Genomic DNA, 16,068 nt, shown 5'->3' with positions numbered 1-16,068 from the left:
TATACACCAATGCAAATTTTGTTAGAAATCGGGGGTAAAACAAAGAGATTGACTTCCTCTGTTTACAATATCATGTTACAGGCTTCATACAGGCCTGTAACAGCTGTTGCTACATGAAGTAGGGATTTCATTTACCCTCCAAGATAAAACAAAATAAAATGAATAAAAAACTAAACACTGCTAACTACTTTTTTGTAAGTATATATCTTCACTTATTTGAGTCAATATGGAGTCTACATAGCAGATTTATGGCCTTGAATTTTTTTACAGAGGTCTGCTGCAATTGCGTTAACATTCCAAATGAATAGATTTTCTGGGACAATAACTGCAACAACATAGATTGGTTTCCAAAAACTCTTATCATTGAATGACCCCCTTAAGTTTTAGAACTTGCCACTCTTTGATGTACCTTATTCTTTGCCCTTTGTGTACATGTTGTACAGAGGGTGCTATAGGTTTCCAGATGTGGTTAGGTTTGAAAAAGGTAAAACCAAAAAGTCTAAGGAAAACACTTCTAAGAATCAGAATTATGTGTTCCTGCATGTATCATCACATTCAAATGGTTTTCTAAATCAAAGGAAATCAAAAGGACCGAAATGTTTAAAAATCCGAAAGTGTTGTGTGGCACCATATCTCCATTAAAAAAAAAGTACTTTGCCAGGCAATTCTAGCAGAAAGGAAAATTGTGGAATGGCAACATTTTTGAACAGTGAAAAAAATGCAGACAGCCTGAGTCTTTAGTATTACCACTGCAGTGACTCATATTGTCAGACCAATATGACATTTCCCAAGATGTCTGTTCCCAAGAGAGAAACATAGAGATACTGAGAGGAATGGGGATAAAGAGTGAAATACAGAGAGATAGTGCCATAGGAATTTCCTTTTGTTTCCGTGGAGAGGGCTAGCTAACTTTATGGATCAGGATATCAGAGAAATTAGAGTGATTAGAAGAAACACAATAACCCCTTGAAGAAAGCAATGGCAGAACAGTAACAGCCAGCACTCAGTGACTAGTCACGTTTGCACAAAGAAGTCCAATGCTAGCATATTATCTCACAAAAAGCTTGAGGACGGCATTTTAAAAACAAATACACAGTACGTGGATTAAACCCTTTGTCCTCACTTGCTTGTTCTGCCTTCATGATTTTTTCATGACTTTCACTTATATTAGGAATGATATTGCCAGAATTGGAGCCCCATCTGACTGACACAAGGCTTGTCTATAACTGTTTTTCATTTGGGGAGCCAAGAAACATTCTCAAGTAAAATAAAGAGTGAAGGACATTAACTAAAAGCACCAAGGACCCTTAACAGAGCTAGGAAGAGTGAGTTTAGATTGGGTTTTCATCACTTAATTCTATATTGATTTGCTGTGGTGAATGGTGTGGCATAAAAAATGAAAATGCACTTTTCTTCCAATGAATTAATTCATGCATTTCTACATATTTTCCAATTTATGTTTCACTGGGACAACAAAAGATTGAATACTTTGCGGAATATTTAGTATTTAGTATATTTAGTTGGGAATATTTAGTTAAATAGGTTTGGTTTAACTGGCTTGGTTAATGGATAGCCTCATAGTCATAGGACTAAGAGACTCAAAACCCATTCAGACTGAGAAAACCAAGGGTAAGCTGCAAGGTGGAGATGGGTTGGAGGAGGGAAGCTTGTGATGAATACAAAGGGAGGCCTTTGAGATTAGTCTATGTAGCTAGTTTGGTGATGATGGTGATCAGGTGCAGCTGTGTAAGATTGACTTGTCATTGTTATCCCTGCTGAACTTCAGTTAATAACTTCCATTTTTGTTATATACCCATCCAAAATGGACTTTTCAGGTTTCCAAAAACCATCCAACCACGCACGGACACAATGAGAAAATGAAGACAGACTCCTCCTGCTCTCCCACCTTTGCACCATCCATTTTTAACACATCACAAGATGTGAGCACACAGGAAGTTCAGCGCCAATTGGAGGAAAGACCAACAGCACCAGAAGTGCCCGGGAACTTGCAATGTTTGCCGTAACAGTCTGTGCTGGAAAAGTCCAGGCTGATTAATTTCACCCCTAGTGTGGCCAGCTGTGGGCCGCTGCATTTGGAATTCCATGTGTTTGTAGAGTAGGTTGGCAGGAAAACAGAGCACTTTGCTAACTCCAGCATTGGACTAGCAACACCATGTTCACCACCATGCAACCCAATTCACCAAGAGAAATTCAGTTATTAATCAAACCTTCTTATTGAATTATTAATATTAAAGTGTTCCTTATTGCAGCTCCTTTTGCATACAGCCCTGAGGGTTACAGGTTCTTTTTCTACTTCAACATCATTTTCCAATTGAAGTGTAACCTGACAGTTTCTTGGCAGAAAAACATTCTATATAACTGCTGAACACTACTCTGAATATAATCTGACTGTTTCAATTCCAGTCATGCTTCTTGTCACACTTCTGTTTTGTTACTGTTTCTTTATCTTGCAATGCTGATTACTAGTTTAGAAACCCTCCACCCATATTCTAACCCCTTCAATATCAAATTGAGGGTTGCCAGAGCCTGTCCTGGCAAGCAATGGGTACAAAGCAGGATACGCCCTAGTATGTTTTTAGACTGTAGGAGGAAACCCATGCAAACATAGGTAGAACATACAAACTCCATGCAGATAGCACCTCATGTCCAGAATTGAACCAAGGGCTCCAGAGTTGCAAGACAGCAAGGCTAACTGTGCCATCACTCCACCCTAGTTTAGAGATATTAGCAATATACAGTTGTTCCATACTAAAAAACAGTAGAAAGCAACAAATAAGTCCTGAAAGACTGCAATCAAGATCACAAAAATTTAAAACAAAAATACAACATACTGCTACAACATTCTAATAGCATTATTTTTTAGAGCTAGGGTCCAGGAAATCCTAGATCTAGTCGTTTGTAATTGCCTGTGTCTGTTGTACAAGGCTGTACAAACCGCCTAATCCACAAAATGATGGGGTTACAAACAAATGAACTCTTTACAGTGAAGGTAAAGTCTGCTCTGATGTGAGCAGTAGGTAAAGATGTTCTTCATCTGACAGTGAAAGAAATCCTGTTGGTTGTAACTAGAGCACAATTCACAGGGTCTCAGCACAGGGTTTAACCACATCAAATGAGGCTGGGACGTCACTGGTATAACTAATCTAGAGCAATTAATCCACAGCTCTGCTCCCAGAAATAATCAGCTTGAGTTGTTACCAATATTGTTAAACCGTCTTACTTTCGCTTAATTTACTCTTTTTGAATTTTTGATTTTGCATGAGGAGACATGTTTTTCACAGCAAATATCATAAAAAATATATCATAAGTGCTCAGCTCAGCTGACATTCGTCAGTAGCACAGGAGCAGTTTGGTTGACACTTAGTCTTATAAAGTGACTCACGTCTAAAATATTGATCAAACCTTTAATTTGGTATAATAATGTTGCTTAAAAACATGTAATTTACTGTATTCTGGATAGCTAACCACTTTCCTAAAATACGCCTATCAGCACTCATACAATCTCCTCAGAAATTAACTGAAACTGTTTGAAAATGTTCCAAAACATTCATTTTCAATGGCAGAGAGGTGTCCATAACTGGTACATGAGAAAGATACCTGATTAGAAAAAGGACTCGTACACGAACACGAGACTCTCCAAATGGAATCTGGTAAATATTTTCACTTTTTCGCTTTTCCTTTAGAACAGATATATTTCCATGTGTTTCAAATTATATGTAGACCCCTTTTATGTTATACATGTTGTGTGTTTAAAAAGAAATTTAAAAAAATCTCTCAGGGAAGTGGGTTATTACACTTTATTTTCCTTCTGTGACATGATTTGTGAGAAACAAAAGACTCCTTTAGTCAGAAAGGTTTAATTATTGCTGATGAAAATGTTTAAGATGAATTTAGGGAGGATTTAGGATACCCTTCCAAAGTTCTTTTAAAGAACAGAACCCTGCTGTGTGACACAGAGTAAACAATGTCAAAACAAAACCACATACACGTGTGTACTGAGGAATAAATGGATGAAGGGAAATGAAGCTGGAATATAGAGTGAAACAATCAATTTATAACGGAGCACGAATTCCAGATTACCAGGCTCAAAGGTCACAGTCTGTCACGCAATCCTGCTCTACATATACTGTAAACTTCAAAAAACCAAACACCTGAAATATCCAAATAAATTTTATTTCTGAGGTAAATGTTTGTTATTTACTGCCTGTCTATTCATCACAAATGAATGCCCTTATACTGTAGAACACAGATGAAGAAAAAAGCAGCTTTTAAAAGGAACTGAAAGGGATAATTTAAAAGTATTTGTATTTCCTGATTTGAAATTAGCAGTTGCTGTGCAGTCTGTAATATCCCCAAATCACCTGTTTGAGATCTCCAAATCATGCAATGGCAAGCCACACAGCTTTTTTATTAGAGTTGTTCATCTTTATTATTATCAAGATCTTTGATATTACGCAGAGAAATGACGCTTCCCTTGCTGAAAACAACCAGTGAACTAAGGATCCCTTGAGCAGCTCCTCACCAGACCTTGAACATTCCTCCACCTCATCAGTATTAGACAGGGAAAACCAAGCCACCTTCATCAGGTTGCATGTCCTGGATGTGATAGGGAAACTACCTTTGTTTGAGCAGGTTCTCAATTAAGCTCTTTTTTTGATAGATGCAGTTCTGTTTTTCCACTCTTCTTTCCCAATAATTTGCAAATGCCTTCCACGCATTTATCAAATAGGAAAGAGCATTGCAGTCCCTGCATGTATGTTCTTCCAACATATTTGTGAAAAGGTTAAGAACCTCAGACAAGCAAAACGTGCAAAGAATATTTTACAGAGCAAAATAGCTAATGCACCACACTAATAATAGGACAGGTAGGGTTAATAATGTTGGCTTGATTGGTCTGTCAGAACTGGCCTGAGATACCCTCCCCTTGCCTGTAACAAAGAGAGAAATTAAATGACAAACTGCCTAATCCACAAAATGATGGGGTTAGTGAATGATTTACTGAATCCAGCAGATTATTCCAGTCCAGTAATCATCCAGAATAAATAAATAAAGAATTCTTTTTAGAATAATGGACATATAATCCACAAGACCACATGTTGTGTTGGAATTCAAATTCACAACTTGAGGGGAGGCAGAGGGAGTGCTTTTATTCTTCTGAAATTGTTTGAAAGAAGAACAGAACCAAAGAAAACTAATCTGAATCTGAGAGAGAATTCATTTTTTTCATTTTTGTTTGGGTTCTGTGTTTGACTACATTTTCATCAACCACCTGAATTGTGATCTGAGGCCCTCTTGATTAAATCACAAAACATATCCAGGAGGGCATCAGGGATTCTGCACATTGTAATTACATATTACTGTTTTAATGTTGCCTTAGAGGGAAATGGCTTACATCTATCCTCAGTATCTACAGTACATCCCAAATCTACACACAAAACTATTTTCAGAATAGTAAACTGAAATGTGGCTCCATTGCTTTTGTTTGCATAGACAAAAACAATTTAGAAACAGACAACATGGTGCCTATTTGATTTACCTGCATGAAAATTCAGAAGCAACTATCTTTATATGTGTCTAAACATAGAAGGATACCACAGAAAGTATCCATGAGTAAAAAGTATTATTATTATTATTATTAATAATAATAATAATAATAATAATAATAATAATAATAATAATAATAATAATAATTAGGAGAGCACCTCACCTCACCACGGCACTGACTCCCCTGTAGGCATGTCACGGTTACACACAATCCTTCACAATCCCTCACCAATTCCCACAGACCCAATCACTCACATCGGCACCCAACCATATAAAGACTATTCACCATGCTCAGTATTGGTTCACCAGAGGAGCTCCACTTCCCTGTAAACCTTAGTACTGCGCATTTATCTGATGTTTTGGTTTCCTGACCTCCGCCTGTCGAGACTAGTTTAAAGGTTCTGCGATTGGATAAGTACTGCTACTTCTTCCTGATACCACAGCCCTCAGACCAGCCCGATCCTGCATGAAGGTTCAGTTACAGCTTGGTTATGTTGAATTAGCAGGCTGTAAAAATAATCATAATTGGCTACCACAAACTTAAAATGAAAAGGAAGAAAACAGCTCAAGATTTTGCCTTTAGTAAGATAACTCAACTGCTGACCACTACTACAAACTTTATTGGTAACAATATTAATGATATTTTCCAAATCTATACTGGTCATAATTTGTTATTGTTATTGCATCCAGTTCTCAGAATGTGGACATCAACATCATGCACCATTGCCCTTGCATGCACTGTCTATGAGGATTCTGAGAAGGAATACTGAACTGGTGTCAGTTATTAAAAGAGTATGATATCTCAGGGTTCTTGTTTTTAGCTTTTATCAGGAAGCACTGGCATGATGTCATTGATAGTTCTAATTAGGATCTACAGCCTTTATGTGTCCACTGGCAAGTGACACAATGCCCATTGGGACTCTTCTGCTGCTGGCTGGGGACACCATAATGTAATCTACTTGTGCTGAGTTACATGAAGAGCAGTACAACCAGTATCCATCACCATGGGATCAGTACTTCTCCTGTGCCATTTTACATGTAACATGAACATAAGGAGCTTATTCTGCAGAGCATTTACTGATGGCATTACACTTTCCAGCTTTATGTAAAACTTAGCTTAAGTCTTCACTAAGAAGTTAAGAAACTTGTTCATGGGTATGTCATAAACTCAAAAATGGGAATTTTGCAATGTGTTCTGATCATGCAGTTCTCAATGTTTTTTTTATTATTTATTATTAATAATAAATTATTCTTAATCTAGTTTCCCACATGACCATGTGCCCCCCGCATCTGCCAATCTTTTGAGACATGAACAGGATATTAATTTTGTTGTTTTGTGATAATGAATATGGAGTAAACTATTTTCTCTTGAAGGCTTTGGAATTTACTGTAGGTAATATTAATTATTTTTACCCCCCTCCTGTTTAGATGCAGTCCTCCACTTTTAAAGTGGAACTGCAACACTATTTTGGATTTTGGGGTTAGGAAGAATCAGCAGTGATCAGTGCATTTCAAGCCACAATAAAAATAAAATGGACACAGTAACTTATAAAACCTTCAATTTACATCACAAAATAGACAACATTTCCAGGTTTGCCCAGCGCCATGATCTGCAATTCAGAATGAGGCAACAAAACTTCTGATGATGTGTTGCTGCCTTATTACATTGTAAACAAACAGGCTTGTGAATAAATCTCTTTTAATCCAATAGAAATATTGCACTTGATTTACTAACTTATTAGCTCTGCATGCAGATCATGTTGGAACATTTCTGCTGTTAAATGTCTGCGGTACAACCTGTACTTATTTGCTAAAACTTCACATTACATTAGTCATTATGGAAACTAGCAAGCACGAAGTGCCACATCACGTCGCAATTTGTGGGAACTGAAATGCAAGTGACTTACAGCATCTTCACAAAGTTCACGATTTTATGGTTAATTCAAAATTTGAAAAATTGTTCTATGAATGAATTTATTTTGTTCCTGAGATTTAATAACCGGTCTGAGAAATTGGGACTGCAGTTCCTCTTTAACCCTGTTGCAGTAAAAATCATGATTTAAGCTAACCAGGGCAGGAAACTGAGAACTGTTGCACGAGTAGCTGAACATTCTGTGTACTTTGTCATTTGAAAGTCCAAATATATTGTAACGCAACGGGGGTTCAGGCGGGCGCCCTTGCCTTCTGCCTTCACAGGTCGGCCCCGCTCCGTGGGGGATGCGAACCCGGGCCTCCAGCGTCACTCAACAGGGACCCAGCTTGTTGAGCTAAAGAGAGATCTCTCTACAGCCCACTGGCTGTAGTCCTGCTATTACAGGGAAGGGCGGTGACGTCACCACTCTGGTAAGCCGGCTCTTACACACCACTGATGGCCGTAAGTGTTACACTCTCCCCCGCTTAACTCGCCATCCTCGGCGAAGGGCTATCCCATCCCACTTCTAACACCAATGTAACGCAACAGGGTTCAGGTGGGCACCCTTGCCGCATCAGGTCGGCCCCGCACCGTTGGGGGCTCAAACCCAGGACTCCTGCATCACTCAACCGGGACCCAGCTTGCTGAGCTAAAGAGAGATCTCTTTACAGCCCAGTGGCTGTAGTCCTGCTATTACAGGGAAGGGCGGTGACGTCACCGCTCTGGTAAGCTGGCTCTTACGCACCACTGACGGCCATATGCATTACAATATCTTTGCCTCCTGACACAAAATGTCATTCTTTATAAGGTAACACAAAAGGTTGGTCTCTGCTGCGGTTAATGTATAAAAGGTACTCAGCAAAGTTCATGCTTGATTCTTCTTCTCTTTTAAAGAGATATGTTTCAGGTATTTTGTAAGAAACATATTGCAAAACTTTGACGGTCTGCTGTGATTTATTGCATCCCTACACTGTACAGTGCCATACTTGAGGTGTCCTATTACTACTGCAAGTGTTCTTGGCAGTAGATGTTGTTAGTGAATTCAAATTCTTTAATGGCTGTGCTCTTCTTTAATGTAGCACAGGTCGTAGATTTAATTATCTATCTCTCTAAAAAATGCAAGTATCCAAAGTCTCATACTATCTTCATAATAACAATGAAGAACCAGCAGCACAGTGTTTCAGTATTCTAGGTCCATTCTTGCCTTGGTCGTCTATCTGTGTGGATGTACCCCTGTGTGGAGTTTTGTATAGAATTTCACCACATGCTGCACCTCCCAAAGACAGCCAGGCTTTTCCAAATCATTCCTGAGAATTACTGGTGCCCCATCCAGGAGGAGACTATTGGTGTTTTAATCATGCTGTGTAACCTATGCTTCCAGGGCAGGCTCTAGCTTGTCAAAATCATTATCAGAACAAGCTACTATCAGATAATGGATGAAGTGTGAAGACGACATCCCATTAATGCTTCCATCCTAGTAGCTAACAAACGGATGCAATAAGCAAGTACAAACATGTGCGAGTTATTTCATTAGCGGTTTTCTGGTAAATCAGGTTTGCAAAGCAGCTTCACAATTGTACTGTCATGCTTTCAAACCCTGCCATCTGAATTCTGAAACACTTATCATTATTTCTTAAGAAAGAGATAGGAGGTCAATTAAACTCTGGTGTGAAAATTGGTTGCCGTCTGGTAGGAGATGTGACTTTTAGCACTTCTGCTCTCTTGGCAAACGCAAATCAATTGTCCAGCTATCATGTAGGATTTCATGCCTGTTTTAAATTTTTTTTTTAAAATCATTTATGGCCATCAGTCAAGCTCAAACAAATATAGGACCGTCCAAGTCTTAAAAGACGCTAGAAGTTTTTCAAAGCAAAAGGTGTACAAGTATGTTTTTTATTTGCCTTACTGGAGTTCATATAATAAAGAAGGTACACCAGGTGGTTCTTTATGAGCATAATGTAGTATAGGATAAGGCATTGCCTAAAAACACCAGGCAAGGGCTTATTAATGATTATGAAGCAACATGGTAACAAGAGCGAAACAGTTTTCGGTTACTAACAGCAAATGAGCACTCTATTATATGATTGCAGTAATGCAATAAGGTCAAAGGCTTATATCACACATCTGCAGCTGACTTAATCCTACTCATTGCCCTGCCCCAGCAGCTAATAAAAATACAACCCCCACATCCTTACGTCACATGGCATCTCAAAGACTAAATAATCCCAGAGCATGTGAGCTCTTATTTCTTTTTGCACAAAAAACTCCCAACTTCCTTCAAGTTTCTGGCTTGTACAAGTGATCATTTTATTGGTTGTTCAATATAAACAGGTTTTTTCGAATTCCACAATTCCATCACATATTGCACACCTTTTTAGCTATAAATCCTACGTTTTAATTTGTATTCCTCTATAATCAGGTCTGCGGTACTATTAAAAATGCTAGGCTCTGACACAACCTGATATGCCAGAGTTTTATCTGTCTTCTAGACTGTTCTTGATTTACAGGACCCCAGAAAATCAGTTTTGCTACTGTTATGCGTTAAACTATAGCATTCTGGCCACAGGACAAGTAGACTTCACCCATTCAGACTGAGTGAAGGAAGGGGCAGCTGAAAGGTGGACATAGGGTGGAGGAGGAAAGCTTGAGATGAATGTGAAGGGAGGCGTTTGAGTTCAGTTTATGTGATGATGGTGGTAAGGTGCAGCATCGTGAAATTGACTTGCTTTTGTTATCCATCCCGAACTTCAGTTAATACCTTCCATTGGATTTGGACATGGATTAACATATAAAACATGAATATAACAAGGTATTTACAAGACACCCACTGAGCTAGTACAGACACCCCTGGGGGACTGTAGTCAAAATATGGAAAAGAGTAAATTTGCAATTTCCTGCACCTGCCAAATATTTTAATATCAAAAGTGAAAGTCTGCATTTATTGTAGCTTCTCTCCTTTAATCTAAAAAAAGACAAAGGCGAAGGTTTTAATTTATCAACATATTTTTTTAATCTATCTCACTCTCTTTCATGTAGATTTAAAAAATGTCCCTGAAAGGCATTTCTGCTTCCATTTCCTACTGTAGGTGAACATAAGGCACTTGCTTTGATCCACATCTTGCCCCAGACATTAAAACATTCCACTCACTGATAATCCCTTTCTTTCTCACAAAATTAAATTGGCATTGCCTTAATCTCCTTATTGCAAGCCTCAATATAATAGTCTCTCACCCTCTGGTAGGTGGAATATTGACCTGCAAACAACTGACACACGTGACTTTAAACACTATCCCAGGATTCTCTTTTTCTGTCAGTCCTTTCAGAAATTAAGACTCTTTGTGATCAAGAGCACCTGTCATTTTTTAGATGCTTCAAAATCCAAACAAGAGTAACACACTGAAGAATACAGAAATAAAGTATTCCAACTTTTAAAAACCACTGAGAGCTGGAGAAGGACATTGTGTGGAAAGATATGTGGTAGATTTTTCATATGTAAGCGACTGCATCATAACCAACAGATGCAAAAAAGTTTATGGAGAGAGACACGCTTGATAAGTGCATTAAACAACATTTTGTGTGTAAGTCGTGAGCAGCAGAGCTGTGCTTGGATCTCCTGTATACTGTAGGTAGAGCAGTATAGCAGCAGTGGAGAAGGTGGAATCAGACACAGAGAGAAAAGACAAGAGGAAGGGAGAAGATCTTACCTGGAAACAACAAGTGGAAGAATAAGCATTTTCAACATTCTCATCAGGAGCTCTCCTGGAAATTGGAAATATTTCACCTCCTGCGACAGAAAAAAAACCCACATTAGAACTGGCCAGCATAGAGAGAAAAGTGTCAAATACAAAATGGGGTGGGGGGAATGGAACCATTTCTTAATTGCTTTATGTAGATTTATATGTAAAACCCATGTGAATAGTTTCCCTTTTAGAAGTTTTAGAAATGGGCTCTGATAAGACTCAGAAGTTGCATACTTTTAAACTAGAGACCCATCACAACCCTGTCTTCAAATCCTCACAGAGCTACATAGTGAGACAAAAAATGGGGCAATGATGAAGACTCCCGGAACCTTCTGGTTTAAAGAGCCACAGTCCCGCTAAGACTACAATAAATGTAACTCAATGGATGTAAAGGGCAAGGAGAGAGCAAGAAACACACTAACTATTAATAGCTAAGGACATAATAGGTTCATTAAGTTGATCTGAGCTCACCTTGAATGAATACCAGTAGCCTTGTGGGTCTCTGGGGTAAAAACCTCTGTCCCATAATATTCTAAATGTAATCGTATTCTAATTTGTTTGAATAATAACCTGAGGAATTATTTTCTCTCAAAGTTGGAAAAAGATCCACATTTAATACAAAAAAATAAATATACTGATTTTGGTTTTCTACTATTAATGTCTTCTCTCCAGTTTTCTGCAACCCCCCCAGCTCTCCTTCTCTCTCCTATTTGCACAGATAATTAGTTCTGGCTGCAGAGATGGAAAAGACTGACTGCACAGTACTTTGCAATGAGTGGAAAGGGTTTGGCTGCCTTTTTCCTAACAAGCTGAGCCAGAATCAACACGCGTGCAGACAGCTCCAGGAACCACAGAGTCTGTTACAAGGGAGTCACATGTGTGAATGGTGAGTGTGTTTGTCCTTTGGGGGTACAATTCAAGTGACATCATGAGCATTAAATAACGAGCAGAAAATGTCTTGACCCCTCAGTTAACGTCATCCTAAAACTGGAGTGGATTTTCGACAGTTTTTGGACAGTGTGTTTCCAATGACTTTTGGGTGCAGCATTTTCATCATTTTTGTACCCAAACTTATGTCACCAGGAATAACAAAACCAATGATTAAGCGTCCTGAAAGGATTATGGAGTGTTTAGCGAAAATTTGGTGTAACCTGCTTGGATGAGGGCTGAGCACCTGGCCACAGGACAAGGAGGCCAGGACCCCCATGCAGAGTGAGGAGTGACCAAGGGGCAGCTGTAGAGGTGGAGATGGGGATGAGGTGGGATGCAAAAGATGTATGTGAGGGGGAGAAGGGGATCATACAGTGCCGGATTTCCCATTAGGCACTATAGACACAGTGCCAAGGGCCTACAAAATTGTTAGGGCGTACGAAGGAGGGAAACACGAGTGACTAATGAAAAACCCGAAAAAGAGCTGAAACAACATGCTTGCGATCGACTCTAGGTGCTCCAAATCAATAATTATACACTATCTAGCGGCTGTTCTAGAAACTGGAAGTATTGAAGTGATGGTTGCTTGACTCCATCAATCACATGGTTTAGCATTAGAATAGTTGAAAGTGCATCATGTCAATCAATGTAATTCAATTGGCGTTAACCCCTCGTTTTGCACACTTCGGAGTGAAAGTGCCTAGGGCCTACGAACACCAAAATCCAGCCCTGGGATCATATACAGTATTTATAGTGTTTTAGGAGAGGAAATGACATCAGGAGTGATTGGTAATTACTGACAACCGACTCTGATTGAACTTGGTTGTAGTCATCTCTTCCGCACTTTCAACTTTCAAAAGTTCCATTTTGGAGCCCCCAGCAGTTTCTTTGAGCTGGTGACTCCCTGAAATCACTCCTGCACTGCAGAGGGAGAGTGAGGAAGTGGAGATGGGAGCCACTCAGTTTCAGACATGCTGTTAGATCTGTTTTGATTTACAGTACAGCAGAGTGAGGATCACTGGAAGATGGGCTGTATCTCACAAGGGTGGCAGGCTCCTGGGAATCTCTGTTTTGCTGAGATAGAAGTGGATGACTAATCTCATCTGTACATCCCGACCCTAGGTGACATTCTGAAACTGTGTGCTACCTTTTGGGAGATTTAAGTCACATTTGGCTAGTGATATGTACGAGGCAAGGACTTAGAGTAAGGGTCTTTTACTGGTGGAGAACTTTTCAACTTTTCAGCAACTTTTAATTCACCCAACACACAAGCACAATGATCACTATTACACTACTTCTTTAATTGTAAAATGGTACTGTGCTGTTAATTTTCTGAATCAATTCCTTTGTAAAGGAATTAATTAATTCCCTATTAAAGGAATTAATGTGATAATCTCTTCTTTGGAATTAAAAGCAGTAAATACCAACTCCATTTCTTTATGTTTTTGTGGAAATCGTACATTTCCTTAGAAGGGCTTAAACTGATTTCTTAATTTTGTTTTGGCTAGGATAACATTAAAAGTATAGCAAAGATCTAAACTATAAAACTAAACCGCAAAAATAGTACCTCTTATACAGTAAGTACAATTATAAAAGCTCTGTACAGTAGAAAATTCATAATGAGGTATCCAATTACGATCCCAAAAATAAAATGACAGAATTCTGTAATTCTGAAATAATTTCTGTATTTTGAAAAAAAATATATAGGTGTGGGTGAAAAATATTCTATTGATTTTTACTGAGCTTCTGGTATGATTTTAATGATTTAATCTCCTGCTGTTTGAAATCTCATGGCATCTACAGTATCATGTATAGCATAGACAAAGTAATGTCTTTAATTTTTCATTTTACTGCTGAAATGATACAAATATATTTGAGGGTCTCTGAGGAACAGGTTGATTAAAAAAGAGAAAGTTGAATTTAATTATCTCTTTAACAGGGCACGGCCCCAACTAGCTCTGTTGGTAGAGCGTGAGACTCACAATCGCAGGGTAGTGGATTTATGTTCCACATCGGGCGCCAGATCCTCCATGTTGGAGGTTGGGCACAAGGCTAACAACCCTGTCCCGTAAAAAACGAATGTGATGGTAACAGCAACAGGATGTTGCTGCCCCTACATGCCGGAAGGCATAACAGGCAAACATCCAACATCCATTAACAGGGCATGCAATTGTTTCATCATCTCTGAAAATAGGATCATGAATACACAAATTCTCCTCAAGTGAAATGATGATTCATCCAGATTTCTCACTTTCAGTTTTTGAGGTGGGGGTTACAGTGTATTTTTTCATTTAAATTTGAAATTATAGTTGATTTCTCATTGAGAGACAGATAAGAAACGAAGACAATATACATGTGCCCTCCTAAACCTGCACTGACGGCTCATCTCCTCTTTTCCACGCTGCAGGCACACACAGTAAATAGCAGAGACTGAGACCGAAGTGGCTGACTTACAGTATAGACACCTGACCAAACAAGGTGGTGCTGTAGGCACAACAAGAAGGAGGCTTTGCTGACTTCAAAACCACATAATTCTTGCAGCACTTAGTCAAAATGCAAGTTGTCCCCTGAGAAATCCTGGTCATGATCAGTTAATGATTTCAGAATATTTTGCAATCTAGAAATACCAAATCAGCAGTAAAATTAAATTCTAATGAATGTGTGGGGGCCGTTTGGCATGTTCAGCCAGTTGTGGGACTGGCAGTCTAGCAGTGTGGATGATACTGCCTGAATCCCCTTCTTTCACTATTGCGAGGAAAAATCTAGGGATGATCTAGATGAGGTGGCAGGTGGGGTGGGATAGGGATGCGAGATATTTAAACCTAGGAGATAGACAAAGAAGAAAGAATCTAGCCGTCTTCCTGAATGGGGAGGAGCGGTGGCACTGTGGCTGGAAGGTTGCCGGTTCAAATCCCACAGAGGAATCCTACGCCATTAGGCCCCTGAGCAAGGCTCTTAACCCCAACTACTCCAGGATTGCTGTTTAAATGGCTGACCCCAAGCTTCTCTCTCTTTGCCTGTGTGTCTCATGGAGAGCAAACTGGGATATGTAAAAAGACAAATTCCTAGTGCAAGAAATTGTATATGGCTAATAAAGTGATCTTATCTTATAACTTCCTCTACAAATTGCCTTTCAGCACACAGCAGTTTTCACGCCTTGGCTATCTCACATGAAAGCAGTCTAAAGAGATTCACAGATTCCAGTGCTTGACTCTTTAACAAGTAAAACAAGTGTGAAATATTCCAACAAGATGCTGCAGCCACACTTTTTCTAAGAGAAAATAATGTAGGAATTGCTAATATTTCCAGTTTGTCGAGTGAAGTTCCCAGAGATCACCTATATTGTAAGCATATAAAAATAGTGGAGTTAATAGTGCCCTGTTTAACTGCCTGTCTATTGATCTTTATTTATCTAATTTAAATGGATTACAGATAACAGCTCCATCACCCCCTCTGCCCTGGTTTTCCCTTCATCTGTGAGGTTGCCAGTTTGTTAAACAGTTTGTGAAAGCTGCTTTTCTTTAAGCAGTTGCTTTAGCATATGAGCAAAAGATGTATGCAATGGCCAGAGTTCATCTTAGTTACCACAATATTAAGCAAACTAGGGAGTGACTCCTCCTGTAAATGGGACTCCAGACTATCATAGGTACAGTATTTACCCCCCATCAGTGCTGGTCCTCAGTCATACATCTACAGTATGTGGATTGGAGCAATTGGGGTACAGTACCTCACTCAAGATACAGCAGCAGTGTCTGCAGTGGAGACTGGAACTGACAACCTGTCAATCATGAGTCTATATTCTTACACACTATGCTACATCATTCCCTATATTACTTATTTTTAAACAATATATAATTTACGAGGAATGACAGCAGCCGAAAGCTTGGGAGAAATTAGAATCGTTTATTGGGATGTGGAGAT

The 16,068-nt window shown here is 39.1% G+C and overlaps 1 protein-coding gene across 1 annotated transcript in view; it reads right to left on the bottom strand.

The window, feature by feature from the left end:
* The window catches only part of slc1a7a (solute carrier family 1 member 7a), a 51,749-nt gene that overhangs the window by 21,021 nt on the left and 14,660 nt on the right, over window positions 1-16,068 (bottom strand). The window contains exon 2 of the mRNA XM_088927366.1: window positions 11,182-11,261. Coding sequence (XP_088783492.1) covers window positions 11,182-11,261 — 80 coding nt within the window. The remainder of the gene's footprint in view (window positions 1-11,181; window positions 11,262-16,068) is intronic.

The sequence above is a fragment of the Atractosteus spatula genome, chromosome 11 (assembly GCF_055471065.1).
Source record: "Atractosteus spatula isolate fAtrSpa1 chromosome 11, fAtrSpa1.hap1, whole genome shotgun sequence".
NCBI lineage: Eukaryota > Metazoa > Chordata > Actinopteri > Semionotiformes > Lepisosteidae > Atractosteus > Atractosteus spatula.
The sequence above is the reverse complement of the archived record's forward strand: the minus strand, read 5'-3'. Positions and strand labels throughout refer to the sequence as shown.